This window comes from Carassius auratus, chromosome 4 (assembly GCF_003368295.1).
Source record: "Carassius auratus strain Wakin chromosome 4, ASM336829v1, whole genome shotgun sequence".
NCBI lineage: Eukaryota > Metazoa > Chordata > Actinopteri > Cypriniformes > Cyprinidae > Carassius > Carassius auratus.
In genome coordinates, this window is record NC_039246.1 from 14,596,185 (window position 1) to 14,618,717 (window position 22,533).

General features: G+C 36.3%; 1 protein-coding gene across 2 annotated transcripts; it reads left to right on the forward strand.

Moving 5' to 3' along the window:
* The first annotated feature begins 346 nt into the window (after positions 1-346).
* Positions 347-19,326, forward strand: LOC113060072 (tetraspanin-9). Of its 2 annotated transcripts, XM_026228901.1 has the most exons (8): positions 347-617; positions 8,632-8,711; positions 15,137-15,328; positions 17,420-17,494; positions 17,789-17,890; positions 18,145-18,276; positions 18,968-19,051; positions 19,166-19,326. In XM_026228901.1, exons 2-8 carry the CDS (start codon positions 8,649-8,651, stop codon positions 19,235-19,237), a joined length of 720 nt encoding a protein of 239 aa, XP_026084686.1. In that variant the 5' UTR covers positions 347-617; positions 8,632-8,648; the 3' UTR covers positions 19,238-19,326. The 2 variants fall into 2 exon arrangements, with proteins under 2 accessions (XP_026084686.1, XP_026084676.1); XM_026228891.1 differs by lacking the exon at positions 347-617 and having other exon boundaries at positions 7,727-8,711.
* The last annotated feature ends 3,207 nt before the right edge of the window (positions 19,327-22,533 follow it).

A 22,533-nucleotide genomic window follows, 5' to 3' on the forward strand; every position in this document is an offset into this window, starting at 1 on the left:
TTTTTTGAAGGAGTAATGTTTTTTGCAAATTAACTCTTCATATATAAGCAGCTCATACTATATAAAAATTGTCTGTCAGTCAACATTTTCCAAAGGCTACGCATATTTTTTTCACATGCTCTTTTTTGAGATAAAGTTTTCAGGGAATAAAAGGTCCTTTTGCACACCTACTTTATTACCTACATTCTCTGTGTTTTTAGGAATTGCAAGCCTCGGTATTTTTGAATGTTGTTAATTAATCACCCTCTTGTGGGATTGCGTGTGGACTGGCGCCCCCTGCTTGGATACTGCCAGCAGTGTTTTCCTGTGGATTTACAGCAGTTCTCGCTTTGACCGTAAACGGGAGTGAAGTCACGCCTCTCCATCTTTCCTGCTACACTGTTTCCGTTCGTGGGAAAACTTACTGCCATTTCGATTTCTTCGAGCTCCTGACCTTTTTTTTGGACTACCATGAAATCAGAAGTCTGCTTACCGATAGTTTATACGCGTTATACGTCTATTGGTCCCAGTTAAAACAGTCTTTACCTCTATATAAACAAACGTAAACGAAAGTGTGGAGATTTCCTCGGAAAGAAGAAGAAAGCAAGTCGGAAATCACAAGTTGGGCTTCCAGTAAGGTGAGTAAGGCTTAAAAAACGTCAGAAGTTCTTATTCTTGTCTATATGTTTAATATTTAACGCTACAGTTGTTTACTATCCAAGTATGTGCTCTTAGCTTGTTGTACTATTCATGTCTATCAGTTGCTAAGGCTATCCGTTTTATATAATAAAATACTTCCAGTTTTATTTTGTTAAGTGGTTATAATGTGGTATTTAAACAAAAATAATCGTATATGGAAGTTTAAATGCGTCAATCTAGATCAGCCTGTCCTAGCAGGAAAATCTCTGCTACTACGGAAACTTCTTGAGATGAAAGATATGCGACTTGCGCGGCTAGATACAGAGTAGATGATGAGGTAGCCTAGATTTGGCGCTATTCGTGTAAAAAGAGTGCAAATGTGTTCAAGGCCTACAGTTGGATTAAACTAAGCTTTTTAAGAATTCAGTAAACTTTCCATCAGTTGTTCAGTGTGTGTGTGTGTGTGTGTGTGTGTGTGTGTGCGTGATTAGCGCTTCACTGGAATGTGCAGAATTGGCGCATCTAAAAAGCGCATCTCTCAAAGCAGCTGCTGCAGACTCATGGAAACACTGAGCATATTTACACCATACATCATTTGCCTGTTAATGTCTGTGTTTTGGTTAAGCGTAAAGCGTAAAGCTACAGCTCTTTCATTCGGATTTAAAATATTAACTTAAAGGGTACATAACACAGTTTCACCTATTCTCATGTTAATCTTGAGTACTTATATAGTAGTACTGCATCCTTCATATTTCCAAAAAGTCTTTAGTTTTATCATATTTATAAAATAAAAATACAGCTTTCCGATTCTCTCCGGAAAAAGCCGAGCTCCTGGCGTGCCGTGAGCCTGTGCCGTGTTTCTATTAACATATATTCTTATGTGCTGATTTCCAACAAAAGACAGAAATCTGATGCAGTTGTACTTACATGAATGTTTTTTTTTTGTCACTGGGACCACTCCATTTTTTAATAGCAAATGATGTGCAAATCCAGCATCGATCAACATTCGACACTGAAATGACAAGAACACACAAACGCACTTGATACACTAAGTTGCTGCCCCGGAAAAAAAAAAAAACATTCAGCCTAGTATGGTGACCCATACTCAGAATTAGAGTATTTAACTTGATGTTATTTGGAGACATCTCAAACAAATCCTATGCAGTGCTTCTGACAATTTCCCTTGTGCACTGGCGCGCTTTTCTGAGAGAAATGCTCATAATAAGGAGTTCCACCATCATCTACGTCATTAAATCCACGATCGAAAAAAACAGCCGAAACTGTACCAAGCGGAAGTAAGATTTTCATTCATTCATTTTTCCAAATTATTTTTTACAACTTTGGCCATGTTTAACATGAGAATCCATCTCTTTGACACTGCGAACAACTCTGAATAGATGGAACACCATTGTACCCCTCCTTTAATATTTTTTAAATGATACAATTTTTCAATGACAATCAGATTAATAAATTTACATGGCGCATACATAATCATAATGTGACCTAATGTTGATGTTTTTTTTTAACTCTTAACATAAACTCTTCTTTTGTTGTTTTGTTATTTTTCAATATTCTTTTAGTTTTAATATTACTATACATTTTTATTTATTTTTTAACAAATGAGGTTGAGGAGACTAAGGTCATATATGTCATATATTTGGAGAACTAGTCAGCATTTTATGTCTCTGTAAATTTTAAGATCTAGGAAAAAAAATATTATTTTAAGAAAAAAATTATTTCCCCCCTGGATCTTAGTATTGGTTTTCAGTATATCTCATCAAATACCACTCATTGCACTGAAAATTTTTTGTTGACTCAAGTCTCTCTTGTTTTCATAGCCTACTTTACCATTTCAGTATGCATATAAGTCTGGCCAAGTCTCATCCACAACCAGATAGTAGAGATTGCACATCAGATTTTAATAACACCAGAGGGCAGTGCATCCCAAAATTCCTCACACCTCCAAAGAGGTCACACAGTTGATGCTAAATAGTCTTCTAAAAACAGAGAAAAGACGTCAAGTGTGAGCTAGAGCAGGTCAGAGCGCAGCCTCTTTTGAATAGCGAACAGAAAAAAGAGCTAATGACATAATTTAGGACTGAGACGGCAAATGCCCTCAGGCTGTCATACATAGAAAGAGTACATCATGTGCTGAATGTTTGCATTAAAGGCCATTTTTACAATAATTGATCCTTTTGTGTAGCCCTTGCTCTAACTTTAAACTCCATACACATGCAAAACAACATATGCACATCGGCTTGCATTTGTGTCAGGTTTCGGATGCTCGAGAGGCAATTAATTCACCTGTTTTTAAAGCTAGAATCTCATTCATCAAAGGCCTTCTTTCTGTTTTGAAAATGCAATTTTCTGCACGGAAGGCATCTTTAATATTCATGCGTTTGTAGGGAAGCTATTAAAAAATGCCATTGCTTGAAACAGTTGGTCTTATGAAAATGCCAGTTGTTATAAAAATATCAGACAGGCTGTCTTCTGCTTCTGCTGTTGCTTTAGTCGTTCTGCATACAGTCATACATCTTCAATTAAATGTGACTCGGGATAATATTACACGTTTTACTCTCTAGCATGGACGCGATGTGTGTTGACAGATATTTCAGTGATACAAAATCTCATTATTAATGTAAAAGGTACTGAGAGATCGGCTTTAAAGTATTTTATGTGTGAATGTAGTGTGGGTAGTATATTGCATACTACAAATATATCACAGATGTCTTTGATGCATAATTTTATACATTTAAACCAGAATAATCATCATAAAACCTCCTTTTTTGTTGGTTTTGGGCAATATTAGCCCGAAAAGCATTTCTGTGCATACATGGAAATTGTATGCATTAACAATACCTGTAAAATGCTGTTTTTAACCTATGGTTTGGAACTTATTAATTATAATCTAGCATGCAGTATGTACTATTGCACAGTTAGTATGCAAATAGTGATTAAACCTGAGCATGCAAGGTAGAAGGGTTTATTTTAGACGAGTACTGAAAAAAATGTAGTTTATTATCTTTTCTTATTCTTGTGACTTCACTTGTATTTTATGCCATTTATTGACTGTAGTTTCTTTATGATTCTTAGAAAGGAGAGGCACATAGCAGGTTAAAATATCTTGTTGCATGCTGGAGTATAAAATCAGCCCTAATTTTGTTCCTTCTTTCCCAACACACTACTTCAATTTCCTTGGAAAGTGTTAAAATGTTCTTTTTGCCAGCAAGTCAACCAGCATTCCCTGGATGGGAAGTTAATGGTAGTTGATTTACATATAGGGCAGACTGTTCGGGAATACATCCCTCTTGAGTGCCCAAGAGTGCGGTTTACATGCAAGCCGACGCGTCCAGCTGAACGAAATGGCCTCTTTGAAACCACAGTCATGTACGATGAGAAACATTCCCATAAAGACACGAAAAGCTTGTTGTCTCAGAAGTTGTTGTACAGTATGTACAGAGAGAAGGAGTGTGTGTGTGTGTGTGTGTGTGTGTGTGTGTGTGTGTGTGTGTGTGTGTGTGTGTGTGGGTGGGTGTGTGTGTGAAGCGCTGAGCAGGCTGGCAGGCAGATGTTCATTATAGTGTGTAAGAGATGGCAGATTGTGCTTCCTCAGAGTTTGTTTAATTAATACTCCTTAAAAACACATCTGGGCAGCATTTATTACCGTACATAAAATCTGTGACCACATTGAAGATTTGGGAATTTCATTTAAAATGTAAACTTAGAAAAAATAAACTCCTAGGTTTAAGACATTAAAAAAAGCTAATTTTTGTTTCTATAAATTTAATTAGCAATATGAAAGATTTTGCATTGTACTAGACTTATATATAATATAATATTATATTATATATATATATATATATATATATATATATATATATATATATACATATATATACATATATACACATATATACACATATACACATATACACACATATACACACACATATATATATATACACACACACACACACACACACACACACACACACACACACACACACACACACACACACACACACACACACACACACACACACACACACACACACACACATATGGGGGGAAGTCGTGGCCTAATGGTTAGAGGGTTGGACTCCCAATCGAAGGGTTGTGAGTTCTAGTTTCGGGCCGGACGGAATTGTGGGTGGGGGGAGTGCATGAACAGCTCTCTCTCTCTCCACCTTCAATACCACGACTTAGGTGCCCTTGAGCAAGGCATTGAACCCCCAACTACTCCCCGGGCGCCGCAGCATAAATGGCTGCCCACTGCTCCGGGTGTGTGCTCACAGTGTGTGTGTGTGTTCACTGCTCTGTGTGTGTGCATTTCGGATGGGTTAAATGCAGAGCACAAATTCTGAGTATGGGTCACCATACTTGGCTGAATGTCACTTCACTTTCACTTTTCATATATATATATATATATATATATATATATATATATATATTAAGAATTTGATACTTTTAGTCAACAAGGGCACCTTACATTGGTCAAATGTGACAGTGAAGACATTTATAATGTTATAAAAAAAATTATATTCCAAAAATCATCTATCAAGTTTCCACAATAATGTTAAGCAGCACCTCTGTTTTCAACATTGATAATGCCAAGAAAGAAAAATATAGTGCATCAAATCAGCATATTAGAATAATTTCTGAAGGATCACGTCACAATGAAGACTAGAGTTATAATGCTTTGCATTGCAGGAATAAACTGCATTTTAAAATACATTCAAAAAGAAAACAGTTAATTTACAGTAGAAAAAACTAATATTGTGAAATATTATTACACTGTATTTTTTATCAAATAAATGCAGCCTCGGTTGAGCATAAGAGACTTTAAAAAACATAAAAATCCTATGGCCCCAAAATTGTGAATTATAAGTATTATATAATAATTATATAACTATAATAAAACATTTTTAGCACTTCTCAATCTATTGCATGAGCGATTTTTGTATGCTTACTGAATAGACATCTCTTGAAGAGTTTTCAAAAAGTTCTCTGGCATGATTTACATAATGTCTGAGCACCAATACATGCCCATACTCAAGAGATTTAAGAAATCATACTAAAAATGCATATTCAACAAGGCTTTGGTAAACATTAAGAGGAAACAATGAACTTTAACAACACATTTGTTACTCTCTGTCGTTTTTCTTCTTTTCTCTCACTCAATCAGATATCTTGCAATCCTCTCTGTCCTGTCTTCTCTGTATGTATAATAAATGAGTGCTGTTCCTGACTGTGGATGTGTTAAGTACCTGTGAACAGATATTCTGCACTGTTTCTCCTGTTATGCTCTATTCAGGCACCCAGACAGAAGCCATGTGAGATGCACAAGACATAAAATATTCCAGTAGCGTATCCCAGGAGTGTTTCATGTGCCGCTATTCGGGCCTGACACTCGATGTATAGTACTACACGTGCTGTTCCCGCAAGATGCAGAGAACAGAATCAGGAGACAGTTTAATTTTAGCAAATAGTTTGCCCAAAGCATGTTGTAGTGTACTTGTTTTGCAATACCCCTGAGGGCCAAATTGTGTACTCATAAACACATTTCCGTTCAAACTATTTGACTTTTGTGTTTAAATAAAAAAACATATGTAGTTCATTGTTAATTAAAGATAATGCATGAACAAATGACTGCAAAAATAGCTGTTAACCTTATTACAGTTTATTGTTTTAAAAATGGTTTAATAAAAATTATTTAGCATAAACACTTCTCTGTGATTTTAAATGTTTGATCATAGTGCATGATAAAAGTCTATTTGACGTCAAGTAAATCCTTACTAAAAAAACAGTGCCAAAATAAATAAGCAAATTAAAAACTGAGGAACAATATACATTTATGGAAGGTCCTCGAAAGTAAAGGTGTATAAATTTGCTGCCTGTGTGTGCAGTTGTGGAAATGTATTGTCCATGCTTGCAGCAAAATAAACAGTTCAGTTAATAAATCCTGTCTAATGAGTTTCCGGAGAACATCAGATCTCACAAAGCCACCGCAGGGTAAAATACACAGCAACGCACACACACACACACACACACACTGAGTTACACAAGATCACAATGTCATTTAATTAGAGTGGAAAGAGCACCGGAGGGAAAGAATTATAACTAAAAAAAAAACAGTCACAGGAGGATCTCTACAAAAATATCCCCCAAACACAAATATGCATGTTTAGTTACATAAATAGGGACATACCATGACTTGTATTGCTTTTATTATAATGCTTTCTTATTGCAAATTATAATGCTTCAGGCTAAGCCTAAAATAAACCGTTTTTGCATTTTAAAATAAAATTAAATATTCATTATTCATTTCCAAACTATGACATACCTGGTGGTATAGATTTCACAAAATATGTATTCTTAGTCATTATTAAAAAACAGTTGTGAGGTATAGATGTACAATCTGTTCTGTCTGTTGTACTATTGCATACTAGGGTGTCAATCATTCAGCTGATGCAACGCTGAAAATATGTCTTCCCAGAACATTCTAGTGGTTGAGAAACATGGATTGTGTAAATTAAATGTGACATTATGCCCTGCGACAGTACAATCTGTTGAACGAACTGTACTGTATGTGCTTAAATTAGACCCAATATCAGTCTGTTTTTCAAGCTGTCTCTTGCATGCTTCACTGCTGCTAACGTTAAAGGTCAGTAAGCATCTCAGCCTATTAGTTCAATGCTGTTTAAGTTAAGTTTCAATGGCATTGCTGAGCAGTTGCTTTTGAGAGGTTGATGGTAGCTGGTTGGTTGGTTAAAAAAAATAATAAAAAATAGAAAAAAAAACTGCATGTATGGAAGTTTTGTTGTTTATCAGTCTATCTTAAAAGATCACAGGCACAGACCAAATTCTGTCCCAGTATGAAAGCAAATGCATGTTTTTTTTTGTTTTGTCCGAAGTGTGTTTCTTTAACATGTAAATGTGTTGAAAGATCATAAAGAGCACCATTCATACAACACCACATAAAAAAAAACAGCAACAACAAATCAGATGCACTCTTTACACAGAGGAATGACCTGGAAACATTGGCACTGCACGATCTCTGCAATATCGCTCTGAGTAAGCGAGATGGCATGAACATACAGACAGTATCGAAGGGATAAGGCGCACATGTGCTAGGATTTGATTTATTCCCTCAATCAGCTTTCATTTTCCCGCTTGCATACTGATACTTTCAAAGGTACATGGGAATAGGGAGATAACGCATCCATTGACCTGCAAACAGATTGGCCGGAGTGCAGGAGGAGGAGTCAAAGAGAGAGCGAGAGAGAGAGGGATGAAAGAATGAAGGTAGGAGGATGCAGAGAGAGGGACAGAGAGCACTAGTTGGGATGGGAAGAGCAGGGAGAGGAGATCTCTAATAATAGCACTGGAGGGAAGCAAGAGCGTGCAGAGGAAAAAGTGGTTCATGCAGCAAAGCGAATCATGCCGACACAGAGCAATGAAAGAGTACGATGGAGTGAGAGCGGGGAAAGTTGAAAGCACATGCTCTGCTTTCCTGCATGCAGAGCGTAAAGGGGAAAAAGACAAATAGGAAGCAGCAGGAGGAAGACGTTCTTAATTCAAAGGAATTACGATCTCGAGAAAACCCTCTTATTAGACTTCTGAAGTTCTTGTGTTTTTGTGAGCACAGCTCACAAAATCCTTTCCAATGGTAACTTTGGACACGTGTGTTAGGTTGCAGAGCGTGTGAAACATGCCCTCCACTCGGCCTTCATCCAATAATGCAGAGGTGTGAGAGCCACGAATCTGAGGTCCAGCGGAGCCCCTCATTGGACAGCGCAGAGTCAGAATTCACCCGGGCGGCCCATCGGGGTCACCGCCTGGCCGTGGGGGCATTCTACGGCTCCCGGGGGTCAAATGTCAAAGATCAAACGGCACAGAGTGACGGTGTTGTGGTCGCTGTCCCACCTGTAGGGAAGCCTCAGGATAAGCGCGTGTCTACCGGTGGGAAGTACGTTGTGTTTTACCTGGACTTGTCGTTTGTGTTGCTCCTAGAGTTCGAGAAGCTGAAGATGGCTCGTGGATGCCTGTGCTGTGTCAAATACATGATGTTCCTCTTTAACCTGCTGTTCTGGGTAAGTATCAGAGTACAGCATGAATTATCCACACTAACTTGTTGTCAAAATGCGTTCTTTGTTCAAAGTTTAATGTGCAGAAACTGCTTTAAGTAAGCTGTTTGTACAATGATTTTCCCAAAAAAGTGAGCGTGGTGTCTCTGTGGGGTTTTGAAGAAAATGCGCTGTTTGTTTGAATGGTTTAACAATGTTTGTTTCTGAGCATGTGAGCTTGGGGCGGATCATTAGAGATGTTCGCTAAGCTGAGCATCACTATTATTATTGGTCATATGTGAGGTTGGAGAATTGTGTGAATCCATAATTCTAAAGAATTAAAATTATAGTTCACCCAAAAATAATTTGCTTAAATGTAACTCTCTGGTCATCCAAGATGTAGATGAAAAGATTTGGAGAAATGTAGAACATTTACATCTTGTGTTCACCAATTGATCCTTTGCAGTGAATGGGTGCCGTCCACAAGTAATCCACACAACTCCAGTCCATCAATTACCATCTTGTTAAGTTAAAAGCTGTGTGCTTGTAAGAAACAAATCCATAATTGTAATGTTTTAAGCACTACTTGTGTGAACTACTCAACCAGAGAACTTTTGTTGGATTTTCATGTGAATGATTGCCAGACAGGGCCGTGCACAGACCTTTTGAGGGGCATGTGCTGAAACTGAAAAAGGGCACCCCCCTCCCTTTTTTTATATCAAGATTATTTAGTAAGCCTGCATAACAGGAAGAAATCTTCATGACAAATTCATTAACACCAAATAATAGTCTCAAAAGCTTTAGATTTATTCACGATTAATAACAACCATAATAATAATATTAGATAATTAGATAATATAGATAAACAGGGTTTTAAGGGCTTCTTTAAATCTAATTACAACAGCTCTTGTGTACTCCCTCTTTTTTTAAATTGCATTTATAGCGAAAAAAAATACTTGACTCATACATAAACATGTTAAACAAATAATACAAATTAGCTTATAACACCAAACAGAAACCAAAACCTTTTTTTATTGAACTTTATGCACTTTTTTTATGAACTTTGCAAAGAAAAAAAATATATATATATATTCTCTTTTTTAGCTATTCTGTTTGGTTTTATAAGCTAATTTGTATTATTTGGTTTACATGATTATGAATGACATTGAGAAGAGGGGAAGGTGAGCAATGAGTCAAGTATTTTTGACAAACTTTTTGAAATATAATTTAATTATGTCCAACTCAATTCCAGATTATAAGAAACTATAGCCATACCGTAACTATAACATATCCAACATGTATCCGCCTACCATGTTTTACTACATTTTATGTGAGGACGAGCGGAGAGTATACCAAAACATGATTAGCCTAAATGTTAATAAATTAAGTGTATCAGCAATCATAAATCAAAGAAGAAATTTCTTAGAAATATATTTTATAAATGTTATCTAGGTGACGAGGATCACTCGTCGCTTTGTGTAAGTTCCAGTACGAAACAGCGCGGGGGCGCACATGTTATGATTTTCCGATGGTAAAAACAAATTATATGTTGTTGTATTACTTATCAATATATAGTTTTTGACCAGCGAATGTGTGCAAATGTGAATTTTTTTTTGTCCGTCATTGAAACGGCGACAGCGCCTGCCGCTGCGGGCATCACATTACATTTTCATCTACAGGTTACAAACTAGTTTTTGTAGCTATATAGACGGAGCGCTCAGTTTTTCCTGTGGTAAAATGCATTTGGCCAAAATCGCATTTTATAAAAGATGAAATGCTACTGTATGCACAGGCTATTTAAGTGTTGGTTATGTATTGTCTATGACTAGATGGCAAATGCTAGCCCCCTCTCTCAGGCGACACCCCACGTCTCAGTCAGTCAGTCAGACATCAAATAAATAAAATATGAGCCTTTATAGACAGTGTTTAGTAGTACTTATTCAAACAAGAAGATATTTATTTACCCTTCGCAAAACTTTGTTCAGCTCAGTTGTTGTCTACTGTGCGGCTGCTGTGGAACTTCAGTTGATTCAATGAATATAAAGGGGGCGGAGTTATCAGCTTACTGACAGCTTGAGGATCGAATAAGATTTACACAAGCTCGTTTTAAGAACTTTCATTTGCTAAATATTTTTAAAACAGACAGACAGATGTAAAGGGTGACCAATAGCATTGATAAAAAATTGTTTTAAAAACACCACCAAAAAAAGGGCACTTCGGAGTGTAAGGGCAAAAAGGGCATGTGCTCTGCACAGGTTGAGCCCTACCTGTGCACGTGCCTGTTGCCAGATGCATGCAGTGTGGGGTGTTTTCTGCATACAATGTTTTTATTTTCTCCCACAGTAAAGAAATTATCAGATAAAATAAAAATAGCAGTTTTAGCCTAAAAAAAAAGAAGAAAAGTCATAGATATGAATAAAATCCCAAGTAATGGAAATTGCTAGAGAATTATTTTTCTAGTATTGTTCATCTGTAAAATACATCAGTGGCTAGAAAATGGTAGTTGTGAATGCAATCTGTATAAAACGATTTCTAAAGAAGCCAATAAAATCATAAACAACTGGAAACTCATGCATGGAAAATGTAGGCTATGCCTCAATATGTCTATCTTACATTTTCAAATAAATATTATAAATTCAAAACCCACTTAACTCAGAAATCAATCTGAATGGGTATGACTCGCCTGGTAATAATTGAATTATTTTGTAAAAAATTGTAAAAAACACAGTCAGTGTTTGTGTACATGCATGTGTGTGCTGCAGTGAGAGCCAAGGAGGGAAGTAGGTTCATCACGAGATGTTAAATGCTCTTAGATCAAAGGCAGTAATGCATATTCATCTGAACTAGAGCACTCAAACAAATCCCTCCGCCTTTTCTCTCGCTCTTTTTCATTCTAACATCTCTTATAGGCCTCCAGTTTAACTTTCAATCATCTGTGTCTATGTTGTTGTTGTTGTGTAATGTATCTGCAACAGGAAGTCCGTGTGTCAGATTACGGTTCTGTGAGTTGTGAGCTATCACTCGTTTGATCTGCTGTGTGTGTGTTGTTGTTTGTTTGATTCCGAGCCAGTTTAATGACGGAAGCACCAAATCGCAAGCAGGAAACTTGAGAAAAAACTCCCGACTGATCTAAAACCTCCCACTGTGCACATGCACATACCCACATATACACCCATATAATGATGGAAAAGGGAAAATAAAAGAATAAGGAAATTATGTGAAGATTGCAAATGCCTGAAGATTGCACACTGTACACTTTAAACAGCGGGGCGGAGAGGGAATTACCGTTATATAGTGTGGTTTTCTTTTCCTTCACTGGAATTTATTTTCGGAGTTTAGTTTTCCATTGAAGAGAAATGACATTTGTGTTTTGAATTAGTTTGAATAAGTGTTACAGAGGGGTTCAATAATGTCTTTTCAGAACATAATACAAAAAAGCTTGATCTCGTCGCTTATGTTTACAGTTGATGTATTGTGAGCATTTTTATTATATTTTTATATGGAATGTAAATGGGGTGGTGATGATGTTTCTGAGTGGAGTTGAGGAGGTGTTTTAGGTCGCTGGTAATCTATATTTCATGTGCTTGACATTACTGAGCCTGATGGCTCTCAGCTCCATGTTTAATACATGAGTCAGAAAGTTTAGGCCAGACTCAGTTCACTCTGCACAAGGTCACAAACACACACAGTACACTCATTAGTGGGTGTGAGGTCAGTTTTGCATGTGGGATCTGTTATTAACATGAACAACTGACTCAACTTTTCTAGATCTCCTGGTATGTTATTTCTAATACTTATTCATCGATGCTGCCTACATTTAATAAAAAAGTTATTTCTTTTGTTTTGCTTTTTTCCTGTCCTTTACATTTTTCCATTTTACCTGTAAATTTCCTTTAATTTCTTATCCTGTTGCTTCCCTGATATTTTTCTCTCCTTTAGCATTAAGCTCCTTTATTTCTTTCATTTCCATTTTTTCTTTTCCTTTCATTTTCTATTGATTTATTTTGTTCCTTTCCTTTTTAATTTCCTTTTGTTATCTTTATTCCTGTACTGTCTTTTTTCCATTTCCTTTCTTGCCTCTTTCTAGTCTTATCTTCTCCACATTTTCCTTCCTTTCCTTTCCCATCCCTTTCCCTCTCCATTATCCTTTTATTTCCTTTTTCAAGTTTTTACTATTCCTTTGTTTTCCGGTGGATTCCTTTTCTATTGGTTTTCTTGTCCTTTGTCCTTTCATATTTATTTGTTTCCATTTTTTTATTACTTTTGTTTTCCCTGTAATTTCTATCGATTTCCTTTCTCATTTCCTTTGCTATCCCTTTTCCTGTTATTTCTTTAGTAATTTCCTGCCCGTCATCCTTTCCTTTTCCTTTTCCATTTCCTTATTCCTTTTCTGCCCATTTTCTTCCCCGTCCTTTTCAGATAATTTATTCTCTTTCTATTACTTCTTTTCATATCACTTTCTTGTCGTTTGTGTCTCTATGTTTACATTTAATATATTTTCTTTCCCGGGCCAGTTCAACTCTCTTGATCTTTCCTATCCTTTCCTTTTCCCCATGTTTATTTCTTGCTTTTTCTTATATCTTGTTCCTTTCCTTTCATTTTCTGTCCTGTCCTTGGTCCTTCTTTAGCCCACTTCTCTACTTTTCATCCTGATCCAGCTTCCCTGCTTCTTCTCATCCTTTCCTCAGTCTCCTCTTCACACACCTTTATTGTGTTGATTTCTGCTACTTCAGACCATTTATCTAGTAAATGCCTACCTCCGGCCATGTTTGTTTGAGTGCAGTGCACTGTAAAGAAAACCTCTCAAACGAATAGTCCCCCAATTTGAAATGCAGGATTAGATTAAGAAAAAACCCATTATGTAGGATTTTCCAAAGGCAGAGAGAATAGATTGAATTCAATTTGTTTGTGTGTCTTCATTCTGGTAGTGCGTCATGAATACTAAAATTTAGGTTAAAAGCTGTCTGCTCCTGTGGACAGAATACTCTTACTCTGTGCTTTTCCTGTTTATGTTTTATTCTGTTATTTTCTAGTTTGTGTGCTTATTTTTCATGCTTGCATTTGCCTCCTAATTATTTCCTCGCAGACTTTCTGATTACTGTGCCATACTTTTCATTTTCATGCTTTTTTTAAGTTTTCAGCATCTTTAACCTATTTTTTCTGACTTGCTCTGCTGGTCCTCTCTTTCTCTCTCTCTCTCTCTCTCTCTCTCTCTCACACACACACACACACACATACACAAACATACCTGTTTTATCTCTTATTTTTCGTACTCATCATTTTTCCAAGTGCTGTGGTTCTGTCTCATTTCAGATTCTTCATGGTTTCTCAGAGTGCATGCTGGGTATTTTCTCAAGGGAACTGAATGACACAGCTTTTCACCTTTAGTTACACTCAAAAGAACAGTGTGTGGGGAGCCAGGCCGCTGCACTGTAGGACATATCTCACAGTGACATACGTTATGTGAGGAAGAACATCTTGCCCCTCTAAATTTTTCATTTAAAGACCTTAAAAATATTTATTAATATTTTTTACTTTTATATTCGTATTTATACATTAATTACATTTTTAAGGACAGTTATAATTTAATTACACCGTTTAATATAATATTTTGCAAGAATATCTATTTTTTTATATTGTGCATTATAATGTTGTAATGTCTACATTTATTTAAAATAGTAAATATTCATGCATCTTCACTCTTGAGTCAGAGTGTAAAATAAATATAACTTTATCTTACTGTGAAGCATTATATACAAATGTGAACTTGTAAATCAACCTACAAATAGCTTACTTAAAGTATAGTGGACTCTTCATGGTAAACTGGGGTAAAACAATGAAAGCATTTTGACATTTATCGTTTAAAATCTAATTTTGCAGATGTACCATCTTGTGCTATACGTACAGCATATTCTGGTTTTCTGTTTGGAGCTGGTCCAGGTCTGTTTGCTAACTTTCTCCTTTTGCCTGGCCTTTAGCAGACTGGACTACATTTACAGTTTGGTTACCTGAGCATGAAATTACAAGAGTTTCTCCCCAACAAGCACACCTTTTAGTCTCCTACGATCTAGACACACACAAAATTCACACTTCAATACTTAACAACAACCTTCATTGCGGTTCCATTAGCATTTATATTGCTCTCACAGCAGGGGGAGCTGACACAGGTTTCGTTTAGTCGGTCAGGCATGCACACACATACCCATCTCAGTCCAGAAACAGTAAGTACACCTTACCTTGAGTGAACTTGAGTTCAGAAAGTGCCTCTCAGGTCCTCCTGAGACCTACTGAAATCGGTGGATGAAACCGAAGAGTCAGTTTTACACTTTGGGACACGTAAAAGCCTGAAGAAACACTGTCGAACTGAATGTTTATGCGTGTTTGATCCATAATGAATGGGTTTCTGTGAGTTTATTAACGTGAAATGATCTCCTCTGTCTGTTTCTCCTCAGTTGTCGGGCTGCGGGTTGTTAGGTGTGGGCATATGGCTGTCTGTTTCTCAGGGCAGTTTTGCCACCTTCTCCCCCTCCTTCCCCTCCCTATCAGCCGCCAATCTGGTCATTACCTTGGGCTCTGTCATCATGGTCACGGGCTTTCTTGGTTGCCTCGGTGCCATCAAGGAGAACAAGTGCCTGTTGCTGAGTGTAAGTCGACACCTAAACTCCCACAATGCACACTGCATAAGGAATGTATTGTTAATCCAGGGTAATTTTTCTTTCTAATTTATGCATGTTAAGTTTTAATACAATCCTCTCTGGTTGTCTTCCAAAAGTAAACTACAAAAAACTTAATACTTCATCACTTCAGCGGTCGCTGCATATTCAACTGTTCTTAGGCGCTGAAATGTAAGTTTCCATTATGCTACGAAGCATATGAAAAGTCAATAGTTTAGTTAAGGGGGTCACAAAAACTTCTTTAGTCAGCCAAACTTCTTTGACATAAAATAATTACTTAAAGGTGCTGTAGGGAACTTTTAAAAAAATATATTTTTTACATATTTATTAAACCTGTCGTTATGTCCTGACAGTAGAATATGAGACAGATAATCTGTGAAAAAAATCAAGCTCCTCTTGCTCCTCCCAGTGGTCCTATTGCCATTTGCAGAAACTCCATCGCTCCCGGTAAAAAACAACCAATCAGAGCTGCGGTCCGTAACTCTGTTTGTGTTCAAAATGTAGAAAAATGTATATAATAAGCGAGTACACCATGAATCCATTTTCCAAACCGTGTTTTTGGCTTGTCCTGAATCACTAGGGTACACCTATAATAAGTGTTTATATTCGGACTATTTTAGATTGCTTCGGGGATACCGCGGCGGAGTAACCCAGTAACTTTGTGATTCTTCATAGACATAAACAGAGAGAAGTAGTTCCGGCAACGATGTTCTTCCGCAAGACGCAAGCAGTTCTGTTTATTAACCGCAAGAGCGTCAAAAGTTACCTACCGCAGCTTTAAGTACCCCCCTGAAATTTTAAGTTAATATTTAAGTAGTTCAACAACATATTATTATGTTGATTGTCTTATTTCAGTTAATGGACATTTTATGATAAGTGCTTTATTTAGAACTTTCTTTATATTTACATTTTTATGATTTCATTCTTTAGTAGATTTTCATCAGTTTCTGAACCCTGTGCAGTTCCCTCCCAAAACCTAGGTTTTCAAAATCTAGTTTCTGATAAATATGCCTAATTGTTTCTGTATAGGCACTGTAGTTTGGGTGTTGCTCTGATGTTTTTTTATTCAACACAGATTTAAAAAGCAGTGCTTACCTTCATTTGTAATTACTTACGAAACGTCCACATTGCCCAGGGCTTTAAAAATACAGGTTTAAAGGAATAGTTCACCCAAAAATTCCGATTCTATTATTGATTACTGTCATTAATGATCTCATGTTGTTCAAAACCAGTAAGACCTTTGTTCATCTTCAGAACACAAATTAAGATATTTTTGGTGAAATCCGAGAGCTTTCTGACCCTGCATAGACAGCAGTGTAACTGAAATGTTCCCAGGTCCAGAAATGTAGTAAGGACATCTTTAAAATAGTCCATGTGACTAATAATTTTATTACATTTTTTTTGTGCAAAAACAAAGACTTTATTCAAGATTTCTTCTTTTCTCATCAGTCGCTACTGCTATTTACGAGAGCACTATGACACATGAATGGAAGAGAAGAAATGGTTGAATAAATTCATTATTTTGTTTTCTTTGTGCACAAACAAGTATTTTTGTAGCTTCATAAAATTACGGTTGAACCACTGATGTCACATGGAATATTTTAACAAGGTCTTTACTACCTTTCTGGGCCTTGAACTTGGTAGTTTCATTGCTGTCTATGCAGGGACAGAAAGCTCTCAGACTTCATCAAAAGATGATGGAGAGTGTAGGAGTACAGAGAAAGGCTGTGAAGCTGAGACGATGCGACTAAGAAACAAAAGAATCCTCATTTCCACATTCCACATAGTTTCTGTCAGCCTTTGGGCAACACCTAGTTGTTTTTTTTTATTTTTATTATTTTGCTATATATATTTATTGATTGGTTGATTGAGAGAGGGGGTCATTTTTGGCCTGACTTTACATAATCCCATAAATTATGTAATATATATATATATATATATATATATATATATATATATATATATATATATATATATATATATATATATATATATATATACACAAAGTTAGTATTGTTGGATATTAATAGTTTACTTACTTTTCTCTTCTTTTTCTTGTAGTTCTTCATTGTTTTGTTGATCATTCTGCTGGCAGAGCTTATTATGCTCATCCTTTTCTTCGTGTACACGGACAAGGTACAGTATCAACAATAAGCATCACACACACACCCTTAATCTATCACACACACACACACACACACACACACACACACACACACACACACACACACACACACACACACAGAACTAACCACCCACTACACACAGACTTTCATTACCCACTCGACTGCTGACAACAACAGCCCACACATCTGCTCTTCTGGTTTACTCTCTCAGTATTCTTAAAGTTTTCTTCATTTCCAAAAAACTACTCTGTAACTCATATATTCGGATTACAAATGCTTCATGTGACTTTAAACTTTTCTGCAGGTGAGCGAGAACGCTAAGCAGGATCTGAAAGACGGCCTGAGGCTCTACAACACGGACAATAACATCGGCCTCCGCAACGCCTGGAACATTATCCAAGCTGAGGTGTGTGTGAATGAGTGCAGGTGTGATATAGGGTCATCAGTGACAGTAATGGCAGTTCACTGGGAGTTCAGATAGCTGATTGGGCCACATCTTATCGGCAGCTGCTCTCCACAGAATTATGGGAGATAACTCATGAAGCCCTCCAGTATTGAACAGTATGCAGGCGTCTGCAGAAATTTCCTTTGCTCAGTGTGTAAATGATGAATCTACTTAATAATTACTTATAATTACTTATAATTCACTCTGTCTCTCAGTGGCAGTGTTGTGGTGTTACTGGGCACACAGACTGGCATGATGCCCTGCAGGAGAAAACAGTTCCAGACAGATGCTGCCAGGAACACTACAAAGAGTGCGGTCGTAACGCCACTAACGTCTTCTGGTCACAGGTACAGCTGGATATTTATTATTCTATTTTGATAGTTTCTCAAATTAAAATGTTATTTTAATAGTTTCATTGATTTGTATTGTATTTTATTTTATTAATGCTTTATTTTATTTAAATAGTCTCAATTTAAATGTATTTAATTAAATATTTTCTTTGCTTTTGTTTTATTTTTCTTATTATTTTAATTGATTTATTGGTGTATTTTACTTAATTTAATACTAAATTATTAGTAATTTAACACTGGTAATTTGGATATATATATATATATATATATATATATATATATATATAAAATAATGTATTTACATAGTACAGCAAATATAAACAGCAGTTAATACAAAATTTGTATTCTAGTTTTGTATTGTAGTTGATGATATTTCTCTCTTTTTATTAGTGTTAGTAGTTTAGATTAGAATTTAGAAATTTACTAGACCAAGTCGCCCTAATTGAGATACGGTATATAGTCATAAATAGTTTTCATTTAATAATTTACCAATATTTTAGCTACTTGCTTAAACTTTAGATAACTACTTAAAATATATATAGATAAAGATAGTGTGACTATAGTTTAGCTACTTTGAGTTCTGAATGTGGTACACATTGTAAATGTTCAGAATTTATAAACCGTTTCAGAATAGCCTTCCCAGCATTACTTATAATGTTACTACACACTACTTCTTTCTGACTCTCAGGGTTGCTATGAGAAGGTTGAGGAATGGCTAAATGACAACAAACATTTGCTCGGAACCATCGCGATGTGTGTGCTGGTCTTACAGGTACAAATATTACCATTAAACATTCTGGAATGTTTTGGAAAACAGCTTTCCTTCAATGATGTCACATCCTGTTTGATGCACATCCACGCTGAAGTCATTTTCTTTGTTCTGCAGCTGCTCGGGATGGCATTCTCCATGACTTTGTACCAGCAAATCCACAGGGCGGGAAAGAAGTATGATGCCTAGAGGAAACCCAGTGTTACACGAAAAAAAAAAAAAAAAACTCTCTTAGCAGCTAATGTATTATTTCAAACCCTGCTTTGTGCCATCACAAACTATTACCAGTGAAAATGAAGCTGTACTTTTTTTTTTTTTTTTTGGATCAGATTTAATTATGTAGAACAGACAGTAAGATATTTTGCTTGGCTGCTGAGTGGCTAATTTTTTTTATTATTTTTTTGGGCCTGAAGGTTTAAAAGCAACTGTAAGATGACAACTAATGAAGGGACTGCACTGTAAGAAGCAATTATGGATGTTCGCAGCCGTAATGCCCAATGGTTTGGAAATAGTCTATTATGCGTACGGACTGCACAAAAAATGCCCACATGATGTAAAATCGGATTTTAAAGATCTGTAGCTAGTAAAAGGATACATTCACTATTTCTTTATTGGACACTTGTGTACATGTAGACGCAGTTCCCTTGTAATATATCAATCGCATGCTGTATGTATTTCACATTCACATAAATTTACTGTACATTGAACACAAGTGTTAGGGAAAGTGCGGTAAGATTTGTCTCCTTCTTTAGCTACCAAAAAATACACTTCTTTTTGTCAGATTATCAGACACAGTATTCAGAAAGGCTCTAATTGTTTTTGTTATATTAAATATAAAATGAACATGGAAAATATATACAATTAAAAAAATAAAAAAATAATATATATATATTATATATATATATATATATATATATTATAAATATATTAATTATAAAATATTTAAAATTGTATATATATATGTGAGTGTCAAAATTTTATACATTTATATACATAAATATACACATAAATTATTTTCTACATTTTGGGCTTCAAACATTCGGATTATTTTAAAGGGTATTTCTGTCAATTTCATATTTGAAAAGTGTCACAACTCACCCCCATTCTTCCCTGCTTTCATTTTTTTGAAGTATGAATGTGTTTATATGTTCCATGTATGAGAAGAGAGAGAGAGAGAGAGAGTCTGGACTAGTCATCTGCTCGCTCTGGGGCTTTGTGGTCCTGGTGACTCTCTTTTCAATATCTGTCTACTCTCTTTGTTTTCTCGCTCACTGATCTTTTCAAAGTGCATCTGTACTGCTGGGAGGTCAAACGAGCTGTCCTACTCCGCCTACCGTCAGGGAAGAGAGGGAGATGAGATCAAGGATGCAGGATATAGAGGTTAGGAAATAAGAGGGGGGAAAGACCTAATAACGGCCTCTCTTGAAAACAAACAGTATCATGCAATGGCACCTGAATGCGTGCAATGAGAGTGTAATTTAATAAGCCATAACCTCAGCGAATGGTTTGTCGCACCTGTCATTTTCCTAAAATACATTCCTACTCAGTTTGTTGAGTGCTATATGTGTGATTTGATCCATGGATTTATTAGTTGCATCATTACATTATTGAATTATCAGGATAATTTATTACCAAGTGACATATCTGCATTACTGGTTTAACAACGTATTATTTTAAATAAAAAGAAAAAATGTTTTGAAATAACTTGTTCTTGCCGGACATGAATATTACAAAATGCCTGCCTCCAAAAACTAAAAATATGCCATATTCATTTTTTCAGATACATGCAGTTAAGCAGTGGCGAGCTGAATAAAAATAATGATTTTTAGGTAATACATTGTTCAGACATGTTTAAATTAATGCATATACAGTTTTGTTCAAAATAATAGCAGTACAATGTGACTAACCAGAATAATCAAGGTTTTTAGTATATTTTTATTGCTACGTGGCAAACAATTACCAGTAGGTTCAGTAGATTGTCAGAAAACAAACAAGACCCAGCATTCATGATATGCACGCTCTTAAGGCTGTGCAATTGGGCAATTAGTTGAAAGGGGTGTGTTCAAAAAAATAGCAGTGTCTACCTTTGGACTGTACAAACTCAAAACTATTTTGTACAACATTTTTTTTTTCTGGGATTTAGCAATCCTGTGGAATCACTAAACTAATTATTTAGTTGTATGACCACAGTTTTTTAAAACTGCTTTGACATCTGTGTGGCATGGAGTCAGCCAACTTGTGGCACCTCTCAGCTGTTATTCCCATCCATGATTCTTTAACAACATTCCACAATTCATCACATTTCTTGGTTTTGCTTCAGAAACAGCATTTTGATATCACCCCACAAGTTCTCAATTGGATTAAGGTCTGGAGATTGGGCTGGCCACTCCATAACATTAATTTTGTTGGTTTGAACCAAGACTTTGCCGTTTACTAGTGTGTTTTGGGTCATTGTCTTGTTGAAACAACCATTTCAAGGGCATCGTGTCCTCTTCAGCATAGGGCAACATGACCTCTTCAAGTATTTTAACATATGCAAACTGATCCATGATCCCTGGTATGCGATAAATAGGCCCAACACCATAGTAGGAGAAACATGCCCATATCATGATGCTTGCACCTCCATGCTTCACTGTGTACTGTGGCTTGAATTCAGAGTTTGGGGGTCGTCTCACAAACTGCCTGTGGCCTTGGACCCAAAAAGAACAATTTTACTCTCATCAGTCCACAAAATGTTCCTCCATTTCTCTTTAGGCCAGTTGATGTGTTCTTTGGCAAATTGTAACTCTTCTGCACATGCCTTTTTTTTAACAGAGGGACTTTGCGGGGGATTCTTGAAATAGATTAGCTTCACACAGACGTCTTCTAACTGTCACAGTACTTACAGGTAACTCCAGACTGTCTTTGATCATCCTGGAGGTGATCATTGGCTGAGCCTTTGCCATTCTGGTTATTCTTCTATCCATTTTGATGGTTGTCTTCCGTTTTCTTCCACGTCTCTCTGGTTTTGCTCTCCATTTTAAGGCATTGGAGATCATTTTAGCTGAACAGCCTATCATTTTTTGCACCTCTTTATAGGTTTTCCCCTCTAATCAACTTTTTAATCAAAGTACGCTGTTCTTCTGAACAATGTCTTGAACGACCCATTTTCCTCAGCTTTCAAATGCATGTTCAACAAGTGTTGGCTTCATCCTTAAATAGGGGCCACCTGATTCACACCTGTTTCTTCACAAAATTGATGACCTCAGTGATTGAATGCCACACTGCTATTTTTTTGAACACACCCTTTTCAACTAATTCAACTAATTGCCCAATTGCACAGCCTTAAGAGCGTGCATATCATGAATGCTGGGTCTCATTTGTTTTCTGAGAATCTACTGAACCTACTGGTAACTTGTTTGCCACGTAGCAATAAAAAATATACGAAAAACCTTGATTATTCTGGTTAGTCACATTGTACTGCTATTATTTTGAACAATACTGTA